Source organism: Amphibalanus amphitrite, unplaced genomic scaffold (genome assembly GCF_019059575.1).
Source record: "Amphibalanus amphitrite isolate SeventyFive unplaced genomic scaffold, NRLGWU_Aamphi_draft 000413F_arrow, whole genome shotgun sequence".
In the NCBI taxonomy this organism is placed as follows: domain Eukaryota; kingdom Metazoa; phylum Arthropoda; class Thecostraca; order Balanomorpha; family Balanidae; genus Amphibalanus; species Amphibalanus amphitrite.
In genome coordinates, this window is record NW_024881907.1 from 310,001 (window position 1) to 327,510 (window position 17,510).

Sequence of the window (17,510 nt, forward strand, 5' to 3'; positions counted from 1 at the left end):
AGAACAGGTCGGTGTGCGCCGAGGGCCGGTGTAAAATCATAGCAGCCTTCAAGGACCCGTTCGACAATCAACAGGCCCGCTGCAATTGAGCACGCCACCGCGTACCTGCAGCAGCTCAAGGGGTAGCCCGGGACGGGCGCTTTTGTCGGAGCGGCTCTGCATGCGTGCAATGGATGACGTGGACCATCAGCACCGAACAACGAAGCATGATAAGGATCCAGATGGATAAGGATGCAGGTGGAGCACGGATGGATTAACCACCCGTGCTGGAGTTAAATTTTATTTACACAAGGTTGATTGGGAGTGACTGGGTTGATCGCATCCGGCAGTTCTTTTTTCTTTTTCTTTCGAAAACTGCTTAATCACCGAATTTTAGATAAGCAATGCCTACATCGAATCAGTGATGTCGACTTTAATTGTAATGTGACGAGATTGAATGTCTCGTGTTCAAGTCCATATCTAACGTCCAAATACGTAAGGCCTTATCGAAATTGAATGCCCCTTGCCGGAATGATGCCTGATATCGATGGGTGTGCCCGATGTCAAAGTAGAGCCCATATGACAAAACAAAATGCCCCTCTCTTCGAAACAAATGTGAGATCGCTAAAATCGAATGCAGTTCGTCGAACTGGATTGAAAAGATGCCTATTTGAGGTGCAAAAAGGTGTAGTTCAATACTTAATATAAGGAGTGTAGCTACCCTATTAAAATTATCGCAAGTAGATTGGGCCAGTGCGTGGTTGCGGAGATAGGTATAAGCTTCGCAAAAGCGTGACCACGGCCGGCCGGCCGGCCGCTCATATTCAGAAATTTCTGCTATTCTACGTACCTAAGAAATCGCTCGCTCCGCTCGCTCCGTAACCATTAAAACGTCTTTTGGAGCGACGAACGAGCGAGCGTAAGGATGAGCCTTGCACGCGCGGAGTTGCGAGGGGGTATTTCCAACTGACATGTGCACGGGACCCTTCCAACCAGTCTCTCTCTCTAGCGATGCGCCAAATTTGAACGCAATCGGCCCAGTTGTTCTCGAGATCTGAAAGCGGCCCCTGCACGTGCGCACTTGCAGCAGCACCCCAAGTGTGGCACAGGGAAATGCATTGCCTAATGGGTGCCTACCTACATGCAAGTTTCAGCACAACCGGCCCAGTAATTACCTACCGAGATATTGCAATTGTTACAAAACTAACGCCTCCTCGGTTTGCCCGTGGCACATCCATAAGAGGTCACCCTCATGTATGGAAAATAGTCCAATACTTAGTAGAAGGAATGAAGCTACCCTTCGAAAATCACCGCAAGTAAATCAGTCAAGTGTTTGCTGAGACATAAACTTCGCAAAAGCGTTACCACGGCAGACCGGCCGTTCATACTCAGAAATTTCTGCTATTCTACGTAAGGCTTCGCTCGCTCAGCTCGCTCCGTAAAAATAACTGAGTTGGGTTCCGGGTAGACTACTGGCAGCGTACCCTGTGCTCGCCAGTCCTCTCACCACCAGACCGACACTGCACTACCAGTAGCACAGGCGAATCACATTGCTACCCGGTACAGTTATGTGCACCATTCTCTTTTTGCACCCACCATCTCACCGTCCACCGTCCCAACGTGCAGCGATGTGCACCAGCCTTCTTAGTAACTTAATACAATAAAGCAACAGCACCGCACCTCATCAGCAGCTCAAACTAACCCACCGCGCCGCGGGGCGTCCATTCGCCGTCCGGGACTGTGGGATCGACCGCCCACGGGGCGTGTTCTGAGCTCCGCACGTGTCCCGCCAGGTGATCACACGGACCGAGAAACAGTGTCGAAGCAAGTGGCTGAACAACCTCAACTGGAAGACCATGGGCGGGGACGAGTGGACCCGTGATGACGACTACCGACTCATAGACGTGTGAGCACCGCCGCCGCGGGGTCCGGCCGTCGCCCAGCCGCTGCGTTATTGCGTTCCGTGCATATCTCTGACACATTTTATCAACAATATTGCGGGGTACACGTAGTGACGTGACTTTCACTAAATATGGAATGCGTACGCTCTGGTTAGGACTTTCAAGAAGTTTACTGTTTCGTGTTTTTTTTTTCAATGTGGGCTTCTGAGTAATGACCAATATGTTTCTTTTTCTACGTTCTACCGTAAGAAAGTTTGATCGTAGGAGTTTTTTTTTCGTTTAACGTAACTCGGTAGTGAAGTGACTTCGACAGTAGTGCGCCTCTGTGCCACCGTACGCCCTCCCGGGCTGTTATGGCCGCATCTCAGTGCGTTTACACCACTGTGCGCCCTCGCAGACTGTACGAGCTGCAGCTCAGTGAGGAGGGCGACGTCGACTGGACAGCCGTGGCCGACGACTGGCCGCGCAACTCTGTCCGCTCGCCGCAGTGGCTGCGCGGCCGCTGGTGGACGCTCAAACAGCAGTTCAAAAACCACCAGAGGCTCGGCTTCAGAGGTGAGCCGCCCGGGGGAACCCACGGCGTCCCACCGGGGAGTCTGATACACAGAGTGCACTGACGGAGTTACACATACAATGCGCATCCTCTCGGTAAGATCGACAGTGCGGCATCCTCTGGGGTTCTTTGGGAGGGTAGAGGGAGTATCACGCCGCATCCTCTGGGGTTCTTTGGGAGGGTAGAGGGAGTATCACGCCGCATCCTCTGGGGTTCTTTGGGAGGGTAGAGGGAGTATCACGCCGCATCCTCTGGGGTTCTTTGGGAGGGTAGAGGGAGTATCACGCCCCGCCGTTGGTGCGCCACAGAGGTTCGTCTGTTGTCCACTCCTCACCGGTCACCGAAGGAGCGAGGATGTACTGTCGGCGACACACGGGCTCAGTTTTCAGAACGTTCCAGCTCGACATATGGAGCTTCTGTACTAATATCAGGGGCTCACAATTCCTTGTATCCAGCCTTCTCCGAGGCTATGTTTTCATTGCGCACATAGACGTAATATACCAGTAAAACGCCTTTTGGGCGAAGAACGAGCGAGCGAGATAGTGAGCCCTGCAGGCTGCACGTGCGGAAGGGCGGGAGGGTACTTCCAACGGGCTTGCGCAAAGCACCCTTCTAACCGGTCGCTAGCGGTGTACCAAATTTGAACGCAATCGGCCCAGCCGTTCCTGAGATCTGGAAGCGGCATTCTGCACGTGCGCACGTGCAAACGGGGTCCAAAATGACTCTTGCACGGCACCCTACTAACTGGTCCCCAACCGTGTACCAAATTTGAGCGCGATCGGCCCAGCCGTTCTTGAGATCTGGAAGCGCCCCCTGCACGTGCGCACGCGCAGTAGCACCTTAACCGCAACACTTGGGAATGCATTGCCTGATGGGTGCCTACCTGTATGCCAAGTTTCAGCGAAATCGCCCCAGTAATTACAGAGTTATTAAAATGGGAACAAATTTGACACCTCTTATTGTTGTATTTTGCACGTGCACTGGGGATGACCTACATGCACCGAGAGTATCCTATTTTTGGAAGAAGGGATGCTGCTACCCTACAAAAATTACCGCAAGTCAATCGCCCAAGCGGCTGCTGAGATATGAGCCTCTCAAAATCACTACTTTTGCAAAACAGCTTGATCACCCTTGACTTTTCACGTGGCACGTGCCACGACGGTCACTGAGATGTATCAAAAGTAGTCAATTACGGGGTAGAAGGGATGGGGCTACCCAGCAAAAAAGACCGCAGGCCAATCGGTCCAGCGGTTGCTGAGATATAAGCCTCTCAAAAGCGTTACAGGCCGGGCCGGGCTGGGCCGGGCCGCTCATACTGATATTTTTCCGTTATATTGAAAAGACTCACTTCGCTCGCTGCGCTCGCTCGCTCGTAATAACGTTAGTACACACACGGAGCCCAAATCTTCGGTAGCCAGTATCTCAGATCATGCCGCTCGTCAATTAGATATCTGCTCGCGCAGAGCTCCAGGGAACTGCCGTAATGTGGTTTTATCTGATAGCGCAAGCCGTTTATCGTTCGTTATGTCTACCGAGATGCTGTTGCATGCGTATTTGCCGAATGATAATGCGATTCATGCGTAGTCGTTTCCAAAGTGCGGCGTAGAATGGATCATTCCTAGGTGAAATTATAGTAATCGCAATTGGCATTACTTGAGCGGATTTTCTTTTAACAACTAGCGACAGTCACCTTTTAAATGATTTGCATCTTCTCATTTCCGTTGCTTTCTACGATGCAAACAATGTGATCCGTGTGTCTCGCTATGTCCCCCAGTCCCACGCTAACTGCAACCACTGGTGGTATCTGTCCGACAGAGGTGCTGAGCGGCCTGCGCGCTCGGAGGGCGCTCGAGCGGCTCGACCCTCAGCGGGACTCGGACGAGCAGACCGGCGCCGAGGACAACCCCTCGCCGCCGCCGCCGCCGCCGCCCCCGCCCCCGCCCGCGCCGGCGCCTCCTCAGCCGCCGGCGGCGCCGCCCCAGCCGCTCATCGCGCCGGGAGCCCGCGTCTTTGTCGACCAGGAGGGCAGAGGTAGGCTCAGCTGCTGTGAAGGAAGACTGCGATATGAGCTCTAACTTTCAATGTTCATCTGTCATTTTCTCTTTGCGCTTGTCAATGTCTAATGTTTCTTGGAGGCACTTTCTCCAGGACCCAGTCGTACTCACGCCGTCCCTAGTCCGTCCCCAGTCCCCACCTGACTTCCCGTCCCTCTCTGTTTATCCACAGTGATCCCGGGCGGCTCAGTGTCTGTGGTGCCGGACGACCCGGCCGCCCAGTACGTGGTCGACCCGCTGGCCGAGGTGGGCGCCTACGCCGGCGGCGCGGCCGTGATGATCGGCGGCCAGCTGTACGCCACTCTGCCGGGCGTCTCCCACCTGCTGGTGCACGGGGACCAGGTGGTGGTGGAGCCCACACCGACAGCGCTGCTGCACCACGCCACAGGTACGGACCGGGCCGGGCGTGCAGGGGTCCGCCGCGGCCCCTCTGTCTCAGACACTCCAAACTGAGGGTTCTGTCTGACACGGACTGGGAGGGAATTGAGGGAGGGTGTCTAACGTGGCGACCCCGACTAACAGTGCTGATAGAATTTCTGGGTAGTCTGGCTCGGGCGTGGAGGATTAGAAGCAGGGATGCGGAGCCGGAGCCGGAGTCGGAGCCGGAGCCGCCGGAGCCGGCATATTTTGCCCGGAGCCGGAGCCGGAGCCGGAGCCGTGAAACAATATAGCCCGGAGTCGGAGCCGGAGCCGGAGCCGCCAAAAAAGGGGGCGACTCCGGCTCCTTTTTATTTTTTGAAGAGGAAAAAAATAATTGACCTAGTTCGGTTTGACAGTACAAGGCAGTAAAATATATGGTACTTACGTCATGGGCCATCAAGTGAATGAAAAAATCCGAATATCCCCAGTATTCCACAGTACGCAAACAACTTCCTGTTTGCTCTTCCCCCCCCCCCCCCACGTCTACTGCATCCCCAGAACATGAGGACCAGTCATCAGGTGACGGCCATTGTTTTCAAACCAGTGCAGTGGACTGCGACTCCCAGCACCGTCTCATCCCACACACCCCCCACCCCTCACCCCCCAATGCAGCCGAGACGGGTGTCAGCTTACGATGGTTCACTGAACTCCGATTCGCGGCGACTGCGTTTCCAATGCCATCGCTTCCTAGCCCTTTGTTCTGCCGGTTCTCTCCGAGGTGCGTTTGCGCGGGGACGCGGTGAGCCGGTCATGGCAAAGAGTAACGCGTATAACCAATCCAATTTTTCTTCCACCCGTATTTAATTGATTGCATAGGGGATGTACTGAGTCGGAGCCGGAGCCGCCGGAGCCGGAGCCGCCGGAGCCGGACCATTTTACTCGGAGCCGGAGCCGGAGCCGGAGCCGCCATAACATTTCACCCGGAGCCGGAGCCGGAGCTGGAGCCGATTTTTTTCTCCGGAGCCGGAGCCGGAGCCGGAGCCGTCTGAAATTTCCACGGCTCCGCATCCCTGATTAGAAGGCCTGCTAGCAGTGGTCCCTGAAGTGGTCAGAGCTGTGGGGCCAGGCGCACTGGGGATTTCTCCCAGACTGTCAGAGCTGCCCTGTGATGTAGCTTTAGTCTGGAGATCGGGGAAGGCCGCCGAAAGACTTCATTGGCATTTGACGAGGATTAAGGTCGCAGCTCTGTCCGTGGTTCTTGTTTCGGGGTATTATTGGCGATTCGTTCACCGAGCCTTTTTGTTATAACCATTAAGGTGAATGTCATTTTCAAGGTCAGTTCTGACGGCAGTATAAATCGCTTGTTATGTGGTTGAGTTAGCCGGATGCAGGTTGATCCACTAATTTATCTGGTATTTTAAAAATTATCTTGCCCATTAAGTCACATTGCTCCTCTCAGCGACTCCGCCGCCGCCGCCGCCGCCGCCGATTTCGACGGCCGCCCGGTGACCGATGGTTCTCTCCCCCTCCGCCAGAGTCCGGGGTGGCGCTGGCGTCGGCGCCCTCGCTGCCGGACCACGAGTACACGGACGACCCGCTGCGGGAGGCGCGGCTCTCGCAGCCCAGTCACACGTCCGTCATACGGGGAGGTAGGAGGCCGACGGTTCCCAGGTCCGGGTTACTTCCCAGTCACGGTCACAGCCGCAGCTGCGGCTGACCGCGGGCTGCCCCGCTGGCTGAGGTCCTTCCCTTAGTATATATCGCCCTCAGCTACCTCCCTCCCTCCCCTAACTGAAACTCCCTTACTGATGCCACTACCCGTCATTAAAACCGATCGTCTCGATCCCTGGCTCGACACTAATCACTATAGGTAAGAGATGCAGAGGCTCAGTGGATATAGCCCGAACGGGAGGTTTGTTGACAGTGTTGTCATGGCGAATCGGATGTTCATCGTTTTGTTTTATATGAAACCTTTTTTCATGAACCGCTGTAGGCTAATAATGCACTCCGAAGGTCAGTTATCACTGGATGCTCGCAGAATCAGGTTTTTTTCGTCAGCTGAGATACCGCGCGCTGCCCGAGCGATGTTAGTGCGTCCTGGCTCGTCCAGTAACTGGAACCGTGTGATCGGGGCAGATGAGTGGATTAGGGCCTCCTTTTTCCCAGTTGATACGGTGCCAATACATTAGCGTGGGGTAAATTTTATAAGAATGCTTACAGGCTAGGATGTTGAAAAAACAAGTTTTTGATGATTATGTTAAGGATGAATATTCGAAACACCGGATACTTTTTATTTACATATAGCTACATATAGCTCGCCATGTTTCTGATGAGTTGTTATATGAAAAACTTTTGCGGAAGTAGCTAAGCACGGATGCAACTTTTCGTGGCCTTTTAAAACTTTTCCTATGATCGATGCTATTTCAGTGAATATTCTTATACCTTGTTTGCTGTGAAGTCAAGACACTTTAAAATGTGTATGTTTATTATAAGTTGATGACGGCTACCGCCACCACCTGGTTCTGAGCATCCCCCTGTGTTCCGGCAGACCCCATCATGTCTCGCACCGCACCGGGCGCCACCTCTGAGGAGGACGAGAGTCTCGACTGTCCGCAGTAGACCGCCACTGTTCAGGGGCTCCACTGTCCGCAGTAGGGCGCCGCCACTGTCCGGGGCTCGACTGTCCGCAGTGGAGGGGATGTCTCGACTGTCCGCAGTAGAGCGCCACCACTGTCCAGGGCTCGACTTTCCGCCGTGAGGCGCCACCGTCGCGGAGGACAAGTTTCGACGGTCCGCGAAGAAGCCCCACTGTCGCGGAGGACGAGTCTCGATTGTCCACAAATAGTCGCCACGGCCTCGCCGGCTGCCGCCTGCCCGGCGAAATGAATGCCGGATGCTACCCGATGCACCTCCGGTCGAGGCCGGCACGCGCGCTTAGCGTTGTTGGCCACCTGGGTCTGCTATGATCCATGTACTTATTGTATCTGTTTATTGCTTTGCGATGTGTGCATGTGCTGTGTGACGCTTCTCACTCTGAATTGGGCTGATGCCTGCCCTGTTTCTTTGCGAGCTTGTGTAACCTAGCCATGCGTGGTTACTCGGGTCCGATATGTTGTGTGTGTTCAGCCTCAACACCCTCTACTGCCATATACTATTTTTGAGGTGACTTTAATGGGCTACTGAAGCTTCTTTCAGTATTACTGGTGTCTGGTGCATTGGTGGAAATATATGTTTACTATTACTCGGTGTAGAATTCCCAGGACCTCGAGCGTTGTATGGTGGTGGCACATTCATGGCACAAGTGAGGACAATGGGGCTTAATCCTACTCTTTTTATATTCCGTGGTTAAGGTTATTTGAACATTGAGCTTCAAAGATGCTTAGATAACGTCTTTGTAGAAATCTCGGATTTCCTTTCCTGTTTCCAATTGTCATTGAGTGAATACAATATGGGATGCCTTTAACGAGTGGACAAATTTGTACCTATCTGAGTGACGCATTTGTCTGACCTTGGATAGCTCGGTGTCACCGGAACCGATAATGACTCGTACGCGACTATCTGCCTCTGGTATTCAGTACCAGAAGCGGAAGCCGAGACCGCTGAGACGACTTTATCGGATCTTCCTTTTTCGGTAAGACTGGACCAGATGACTAAAACTTTATCGGATAAAAGTCCTCAGCAAATGGGCATTGGTTTGACGCACCTATCTTAGAAATAAAAGACGCGCTTCTGGGGAATATTGTCATGACCAGGCAGAATGGGAAAAAAAGCTCAGCGTGACCTTCACGAGCGAGTTTGTTTGTAGCATATCGAGACGAGGAAAATTCCTCTCCCGGGACAGTGCCGCCTGGCCCAGCTGCAGGCCCAGCGCCGCTGATCGTATCTCGCCGCCGCTCAGTTTCCGCCCCGGCCGGCCGGCGGACCCGCTCGGCGGTCTCTGTCTCAGTTGGACAGTGTCTCTGTGTGCACCCCCGGGTTCCTCAGTCGGACAGTGTCTCTGTGTGCAGCGCCGGGTTCCTCAGTCGGACAGTGTCTCTGTGTGCAGCGCCGGGTTCCTCAGTCGGACAGTGTTTCTGTGTGCAGCCCCGGGGTCTGTGACGCCGGCCCGTCCCGTGCTCAGCCCGGCCGGCCGCGTGTGTCGCAGTGTTACGCACGCTTCCTGTCGCGGTTCCGTCCGGCGCGTGGCGAGCTCTGTATCGGCAGCTGTGTGACTGCAGCGCGCCGGTATCGGCCTGCGGCGGCTAACGCGGCGCTGCTCGGACCGGAAAGGGAGCCGGGACCGCGCGGCGCCCGGGCGACTGTCCGGGGGTCGGACGGAGTCGGCGGTGACTGTGCGTGTGAATCAGCGTCAATCCGTGTGGGGACGACTCAGAGTGGAGCTACGCAGTGGGCTGAGACCGAGTGGAGCACCGGCCGGTGGTGGAGGTCGTGCCGGCTGTCGGAGCCTCAGTGGAAGTCAGGCGTGTGACACGGGGTCTACGAGCGATGCAGTGCTGCAGCGTTGGACCCGCCGTGCTGCTAACCCTGCTCCTGGTCGGGGACGTCGTCACCAGTGAGTACCCTCTTAGCGTCGACATATCTATCTCACTGTGCTCATTTTGTCACTCTTTGTGCCATGTTTGCTGTATTAAAACACTTTTTCACAGCCTCTCGTCATCAGTACAAAGCTTTTGAAAAGTAATGCGTGTAAATTGCTTTTTATTGACTTACTGTGACCCCTACGGTACCCCACTCACCGTGTTCTCTTTTCCTGCAGGTGCCGCCGTCTGGAAGCACTCGTGCGAGCGGCCGAACATCACCAACGGCAGAGTGGTGACGGTGAGGACGCCGCGCAAGTCGGCAACGGGACACATGTTCAAGTACAGGTGCCGCAGGGGCTACCGCCGGCTCGGCAACATGTACAACATCTGCCTGCGCGGCCGCTGGGTCCTCGAGCACCCCTTCTGCGCACGTGAGTCGACTTTCTAAGGTGTCACTTCACTTGTATGTCTGGGCTGTACCAAGTGTATGTATGTACGTGCTTACGAATAGGATAACATACTGCTATCGAGCGGGATGTGCGCTGTCCAGTGCACTCAGCCTGCTATCATTACGTCTAGCCTGCTATCATTACGTTATCATTACGAGACATACGTCTAGATCTAACTCTGTAGATCCTGGGAGTCTGACAATGTGAGTCTGACTCTGTGGCTGTGGGTGGGGGCCTGTCCGATTCTCTGAGATGATAGAGCCTTCCATTGCTCCCACCATCATGTCTGTTCGGTCTCCGCTGCAGGACGGGGCTGTGCGGCGCTGGCGTCGCCGGCCGGCGGCTCGGCTCGCCAGTCTGTCCAGGGTGACGTCACCACGTTCCAGTGTGAGCCGGGGTACCGGCTGACCGGGGACGCCTCCCTGCACTGCAACGGCCGACAGTGGAACGGCACCGCGCCCGCCTGTGAGGGTGAGTACGGTCACAGAGCTCAGAGGACAGCTCTAAGAGAGGGGACATACACCTCCACCGCGCCTTACTGCACAGATGAGTACAGTCACTGGCCGAGCTAAGAGAAGCTTTTGGAGAGGGGGCGCATTCTCCTCTTCTGCGCCTTTCTGTGAGGGTGAGTACAGTTACTGACCGAGCTCAGAGGAGCTCTCAGAGCTCTCAGACAGAGGGGACTGAGAGGGACGACGTCACTCTCTACCTCGCCACACGGCTGAGATCGCACGGCCGGCGGCGCACTCACTTTGATCCCGGTGGCTATCAGTGCAGCTCGCCCGCCGCTTGGCGGAGCCGGAGACCGGCCCGTCTCATCACTGACTTTGACGGAACTCAGCTTTGACCGGTCAACCGAGCTGTATCAGCTTTGCTAGCCGATCGGCGGAGGCAATCTCTGAAACAGCACCGGTCAATCGTCTTTGTCAACTGCCAGCGACGGCAGATGGAACGTTTTATTTGGTTAATTTCTGCTTAATTTGTTGAAGGTCAAACATCGAAACTAAACTGTAGTGTTTCTATCACATCGTCCAGCATTGACGTTGTCTAAGAACATTTCTGAAATGCATTTATATCACATCTGTGGCAGTAAGCTCACATATTCCGTGTTTAGCCGGAATATCGTAACTGACTAGGCCGAAGTTACTAGCAGATCTGTCGCATCAGTCGCAAGTCATCTGTGTCCACTATTGATATCTCGTGTCAGTTGCGTCTTTTGTGATCAGTGACACACGAACGGACTCGCTACTTTATATATTGTCGGTGTCAGCCGTGTTAGAGCGTTTCAGTGTCAGTCTCGTCTCAGCTGTGTCAGTGTCAGTGTCGCCGTGTCAGTCGGACTTGTCTGTCCGTCGTATGTCAGCGGCGTGTCTGTCCGTCGTATGTCAGCCGTGTCCGTGTCCGTGTCAGCCGTGTCAGCCGTGTCAGCGGCGCGCCGCGGCTGTCAGCGATAGATCGACCGGGCTCCGAGCGACAGCGACGCCGACACCGTCACCGAAGCGTGTAACGAACCTCGCCCGTTCTGCGTGGTCGCAGGGGACGGGGGGGCGGCACCGACTCATAATTCCGGATAAGCGCCCGAGAGGAGAGCCCGGAGGGAGGCCGGTCGCTGCCGCCGGTACCGAGGGCAGTGGGTGTTCCCGGTACTCGCCGACAGTGTCTGACAAACAACCACGCCCCGCCATACTACAGTTTATATCAGCCTGCAATCGTATTTAAAATGCCCAGATATGATTGCAAAAATACCCATGGAGGCTGGATGGGCGGGGTATACACTGCTCTTCTCTTGCCTATGGGGAAAGAGGCGAGTAGGTCCTGTTCTTTTTACTAATAGTGTAGAAACGGTTATTACAGTAGTGTAAACCGAGGAAAGCAAGAATGCAAGGAATAAGTTTTAGTCTCAGTTACATGAAGTGCATGGTCAAGTACCTACCAATTTTTTCATGCTGGTCGGCACATACCGTATTGGGGTCTTTGCAGGCAACTGAATGGGGTATGCTAAACCGAAAACCATCTCTTTGTAGATACCTAATCTACGTGAGCGATCCATACTTCCCTGTTGGGTCAATACCGCCGGAGCACTCCAATATTCCGCTCTCAAAGCGAACGGGGAATCCACGGCGCTCTGTGACCCTCTCGACAAAGATTACTGGTCCAAGTACACCATCACCTAAGCACCGGTGCCGGTTATATAATGTAATGCCCAACTTCGCCGAGATACGTTCAGAGGCAAGATTGCACCTTTCACTGTGGCAAAGAGCGTCGTTAAAACATAGGCAGCTCTTCCCCGTCGCTAAGCTGGCCGCGGTGCGCTCTCAGAGCCTTTCCATAAATTTAGGCTCGCTCTGTGAAGTATCGGGGTGGTAACTGGTTTCACGTATCCCATGTCTTGTGGCAAGCAGTGTTCATTACACGTTTCCTGACAGGATAAACGACATTTGTAACCATATTTCCCGTACTTTCTGATAAGAGATGTGGCGCACCACTTCCTTTCTGATTTGACTTCCAAGGACCAAACAAAAGAGCAAGACGTTTGTACAATGTCCAGTGCATCGATTGCCAATCGCCAGTTTAGGAGTGTTCTACGTGAAGGGGTGGTGGCAGTGATCTCTTTCTCTGGACGTTTGTGTGCTCATTTCTGCGTGTGCCTGTTTGTGGATGTGTTTGTGACCGTGTTTGCCGGGCTGAGGTGGACTCTGTCAGAGCGGCGGTGACGGCGTTCAGTTGCCAGCCCTCCGGTCCGGTCTGTCCCGTAAAAACTGCATGCTTTTACAAACAGCCGTCTCGCGCGGCCGCTGAGAGCCGACTAACTAAATAACCACTCCGGCTGGCGGCGGAAAGGGACGGTATCGGACCGCCGCGCCGCGGGCGGCGGCTCGTCGAACTGTGTGATCCCCTGTCCAGGGTCCCCGAACATGGGACGGCGCTGGCAGCTCGCCGGAATGGTGAGCTGTGCTCAGGGTCTTTGGACGCTGAGCGGGGTGTGAGCGAGGGAGCTTGAAGCTCCGATGTCTGTGGTCCCTAAAGTAATGGGCGGGGAGTCGGGGAGGCATGCCGTCATAGGCAGCGGAACGGGGAGGGCACCGGGGCACCGTGCCCCCCTTTGATTTTGGCATTTTAACATTAGCCCTATGGGCGTTGCATGGAAAGAATGGGACCAAAAGTCGGCAGTGCCCCCTCATAAGGTGTTCCGCCGCTACTGCACGCCGTCGCTCTTTGTTGTCCATGAAAGGGTGATGGCTGTCTCAGAATACCAGAAGGCTCAGCTCAGTAAGGTGGAAATCGATGGACGGTGGTTACTGGTCAGGGATAAGCTCGATAATTATGCATACCTATTACCTAATATAGGAAGATGCTTTTGGCGAAGTGATGGATACCAAGCGATTTTTAATTGATCTGTATTTTTTATTCCAAACATGCCTTCTGCACTACCTTCATATTTGTAAGGCTTCGTAGCATTCCTTAAATATGAAAATGTTTTTGGCAGCGATTGCTGGCTGTGATTTTAAATTGCGTCAGCTAATTTCAGAAAACGAACGTTCTGTTCGAATCTATATTGGCAATCTAGGAGAAAATGATGAATGTCAAACTAACTAACGAGGCGTAAAATGCACGCGCTACGAAAGGCACTTAAAATTTCATCATAGTTTGCAAATCCTATGGTAATCCTCATCAGGCTGGCAAAGCTGACAGAGCTTTCGACATTATTAGGCATCAGCTTTTATGGATGTCTCGACTTTATGCTCGGATTAGACTCGATTCAGCCCGGCCTCGAGGCGTCTTTGGAGGTGTTCGCGTTAGTCCCGGCCGGCCGGCGGGCCCGGCATTGAGACGTTCATATGATTCGTCCCCACGGGGCTCTGCACAGGTGCGGGGACCAATCGGCCCTACCGCCCGCGGCGCCGGCCCTACCGCCCGCTGCCATAACCCGGCGACCGGCGGCGCACCGACCGGCCGACCGCCCTCCGGGGCACACCAATCTCACGCAGTTTCGCGCCATAGAGTGCGACAGTTTCGGCGAAACTCGAGACTGCCTTAGCGAGCGGCGAGCTCGACGAACGTCGCTGTGCCGCCGACCCGCAGAAACTCGGCCAACTTGGCGCAGGGCTCCACGCACTAAGGCACCGGACCCATATGTAGTTGGACAGGAGGTGTTCAGGCGAGCCTTTTTTGTCGTATAGCAATTTTCCGGACCTCAGTCTCAGCTAGACCAGTTGAGGCTTTGTTTCGATGATGCACGGCAAAGGCAATCTTTGTCTATCCCTTCCGGTCGGTTCCTGTAGTAAAAAATCCCACACATTATCGCGTCTCTGTCCCCGGTACACCCAGCGCACTGCGCTCGGCCGTCCCGGGGGGCCGCCAGTGCGCCGTGAGTCGGTACCGGTGGGTCGGTCCCGCCGTCGGCGCCCGATGGCGGCTGCTCTCAGCTCGCTGCCGTGTCGAGTCGACGCCCTGTCGGCGGAATCCTAAGGCGGCCGGAGCGGCAGGAGAGCCGCCGCTGCACGCCCGGCGACGCGGTCGGATATCAGACCATCTGAAACGACCCGCAGCCGAGAAACGCCGACCACGCAGCCAGACCAAAGGGGAATTAGACCGGGCTCGGATTGGCCAAATAGGATGGGTTTCACTGAGGGCGCCGATATTGGGCGAGGCTGCGGGCTCCAGCCGAAAAAAGACGTGGAAATCAATTATTTCGGAAATGGAGGTAGCGCCTATCGGTTGAAATTTTCCTCTTGATTGCCTACTTTAAGTTTAACAATGCGAATTGCCGAAAGTATAATTTTCAATCAATGCTGGCCCGTATATGATGCGTGCCTAACTTCTTAAATGCTAATTATGTAGGCATGCGTACGAGTGTAAAAAAATAACGGGCGCTAATGCGGTGTCGTGACTGTTGTTTTTATTGGCTTCTACAGCTGCAATGAATGATGGAACATGATTTTTGCATGTATTATTGATTCACAAATTAGTTCAAAAGTTGTGCGCGTAAATTACATCAGGGAAGCTGCTGAGATTAGCTGTTGATTAGTGTGAGAGAGCTTTTGATAAGGTTATGCGCTGATGAGTGCGAGATTTTGCGACAGTCTCGAAGTCTGACTGATTGGTCTGAGGGACGGTGCTTTGGGTGGAAGGTGATCCTACTCACCGTTCTCAACTCACGGAGGGCAGGTCGGCTCTTACATCCCGGTACCGAGATGGTATGTCTATATTATAAATTGATATTTTTATGTGTGTAAAATGCTTTTACTGAGCTAAAACTTCATATTTTTCGGACGCCGGGAGGGCCGGAGGGGCATGTTCCCCGAAAGCGCCCCTAGATCTGTCAGTAAAAAAGGACGTCATGAATATATCTCGTCTGCCGCCTGCTGGTCACATTACCTCGGATGTATACCTAAGGATTGGCTCTTTAGGTATTTAACCTGTATTCTGGCTACTGTCTGTACCGGTGACCTGACCTCGGTCACTGCCCGGACCCGGTGACCTGACCCGGTCACTATCTATACCCGGTGACATGACCTGAGTCACTGTGTGGTCCCGGTGACCTAGTCTCAGTCACTACCCGGATACAGTGACCTGACAAGACCCACCAGCCGATTCGTTCTCTGTATCGCGACGCACCAATCCGTTACTCAGCCTCAGCGAGCAGTAATCACACAACAGCTCGGTGCCCGGGACCTGCTATCAGACCTACATTGTTCCGCGAGATTGCGGAGGCAAACTTGGCGCACAACAATCCATCCTGGATCGCGGTGCAACTCCCGATGGGAGCACTGGGCGCGAGCGATGCATACCCGTAGTCCGCTGGGTAAGCAAGGGCTTTGCGCATCAGGAATAGTCAATCGAGTCAGTTGGTTGTACCACTCTAAACAGTAGGGCAATGGACCCGATGTATCCCGGGAATAGTATGCAGACTGGTAGGTATTGATATTTATTGCTTGTTAACATAATAATGTCTTATTTGGCACGTCGCTAGTAACCAACCTTACACTTATTAGGTGAGCTTGCAAGAATGCTGTAGGTATTGATTGGTGTGCTGTCGCCATCCTTCGAAGCATTTGTAGTTCACGAGTATATACCTACCTATATAGGCACTCGGAACATGGCTGGTGTTTTCAATGGTCACTGGTCAATGATCGGTCACTCGCCGTTCATACAATATCCATCCATGGTCGAACAAGAACCACAGTGTGGTCTGGTGGGAGCCCATACTCAATCATTCAACGGCAGCTACCGCCTGTGTTGTACAGGCGGTGTAAGAACCGCTCGGCCTTCCAGAAGACAAATTGATCTCTAATAATGCATCGCACCATGCACTTCGAAGTGCGACAAATGAATCAGGAAGTGGAGCTCTCGCTCAAGGAATGACCTGTTCCAGAAATGGACTGCTCTCATCGTGAATCGGTAGTGAGGCTGAGCTGGCCGCTCTCTGCCGCTGAGGCCATGGCGTGAGAAGTCCTCCGAGACTCGCAGGTGCTAGAGAAACCCCACCATAACCCCAACAGTTCCAGGCCATCAGGAGATCAGGCGAACTACTGGCAACTTGTGATGCAGGCGCAGCAATATGGGAGAGTGAGAAGAAACATAAATAGGTATCGGTCAGGTCACAGACCAATGAACAGGTGTAATGTGTTTGTTCCCGTTTCAGCATATGTACCGCTGGCTTCGCTATGTTTCGGAGAAACTTTGGTGTAACTTTTGTAATTTAAACGTTCATGATCGGGGTACGGCCGGGGCTGTGTGCCATTTATAGGTTGTTAATACTTACATAAGTAAATTACTTGTCCTTTAAATTTAAGCATCAATAATACGCATCATGTATTTGACGTCTGACGGTTCTCTTCAGTGAAGCCCAGTGAGTGCTTGTTTGTTCCTAATTATTTAGTTAGGTATCCTGTTTTGAGCTATCTTGATAATACACCAAACAAATGATTTCCGTAGCATTGTCATGACCACAATGCCTTCCGCGGGGCCTTTGCCTTCGGTGGACCAGTGTCCGTATTATTTCCCCGTCCAGTGGTCTTTGTCCGTGTATTTCTGCGGCACCGAGTGTAGTGTTTGCGCCGCCAGGGCCCGGTTCTCTCGTGTGGACGCCGGCCGCGGACGGCGGCGGGGGGGCGGAGCGACTCTTCTCGGCTCGACTTCCGGCGGCGGCTGCCACTTCCGGCTGTGTCCGCTTCTGGCACCGGCCGCGCCGCCGCCGCCATCCGCTCTGTGAGTACAGCGCCGTCAGATCGGTGGCAATGTCCAGACGTTTTGTGGTTTGATTACCAATTGTGTGATTGTGAACAGACAAAAGGATTGTTATTAGAAGACCGTACATTAGTGCGCCGCAATTGACAAGCAAACTTATCTAAAAAGAATTGAATATCGTAGAAGAATAACCTTATGCTCACTATCTTTAAACAATCCAAAAATTAGCCTAAAATCAATGAATATATTTCGGAAACGTTCCTTCTTCAGTTCAAAAAGTTAACTATACAAGCCACAGAAATGTACAAATAATTGAACGTCACAAAAGCGCCGAATTCACTGATCCCACCAACGAATATTAGTCACATTCTCGTGCCATATAAGTAGAATGGCCTCTTTTAATCAACGCAAGACTAAAATAACAGGTATACATAAGGTAGCGTAACCAAATACAACTGTATGAGATCACTTGTGATCTAACGAATAACTAATAACTATGCTAG

At 53.4% G+C, this 17,510-nt stretch overlaps 2 protein-coding genes across 6 annotated transcripts in view; both read left to right on the forward strand.

Annotated features, from left to right (window-relative positions):
- LOC122390871 (cyclin-D-binding Myb-like transcription factor 1) overlaps positions 1–8,091 on the forward strand; it is a 40,063-nt gene extending 31,972 nt beyond the window's left edge. For all 3 annotated transcript variants that reach the window (XM_043384281.1, XM_043384280.1, XM_043384282.1), the window contains exons 9-14: positions 1,773–1,885; positions 2,278–2,435; positions 4,249–4,464; positions 4,660–4,875; positions 6,383–6,496; positions 7,396–8,091. In XM_043384281.1, the coding sequence (XP_043240216.1) occupies positions 1,773–1,885; positions 2,278–2,435; positions 4,249–4,464; positions 4,660–4,875; positions 6,383–6,496; positions 7,396–7,466 (888 nt within the window). In that variant the 3' untranslated portion in view covers positions 7,467–8,091. The remainder of the gene's footprint in view (positions 1–1,772; positions 1,886–2,277; positions 2,436–4,248; positions 4,465–4,659; positions 4,876–6,382; positions 6,497–7,395) is intronic.
- Positions 8,092–8,692: 601 nt separating this feature from the next.
- The window catches only part of LOC122390880, a 31,248-nt gene continuing 22,430 nt past the window's right edge, over positions 8,693–17,510 (forward strand). Inside the window, exons 1-4 of one of the 3 annotated variants that reach the window (XM_043384296.1) lie at positions 8,693–9,399; positions 9,604–9,798; positions 10,123–10,287; positions 16,870–17,028. In XM_043384296.1, coding sequence (XP_043240231.1) covers positions 9,333–9,399; positions 9,604–9,798; positions 10,123–10,287; positions 16,870–17,028 — 586 coding nt within the window. In that variant the 5' untranslated portion in view covers positions 8,693–9,332. The remainder of the gene's footprint in view (positions 9,400–9,603; positions 9,799–10,122; positions 10,288–16,869; positions 17,029–17,510) is intronic. The other 2 variants (XM_043384297.1, XM_043384298.1) reach the window with 2 other exon arrangements.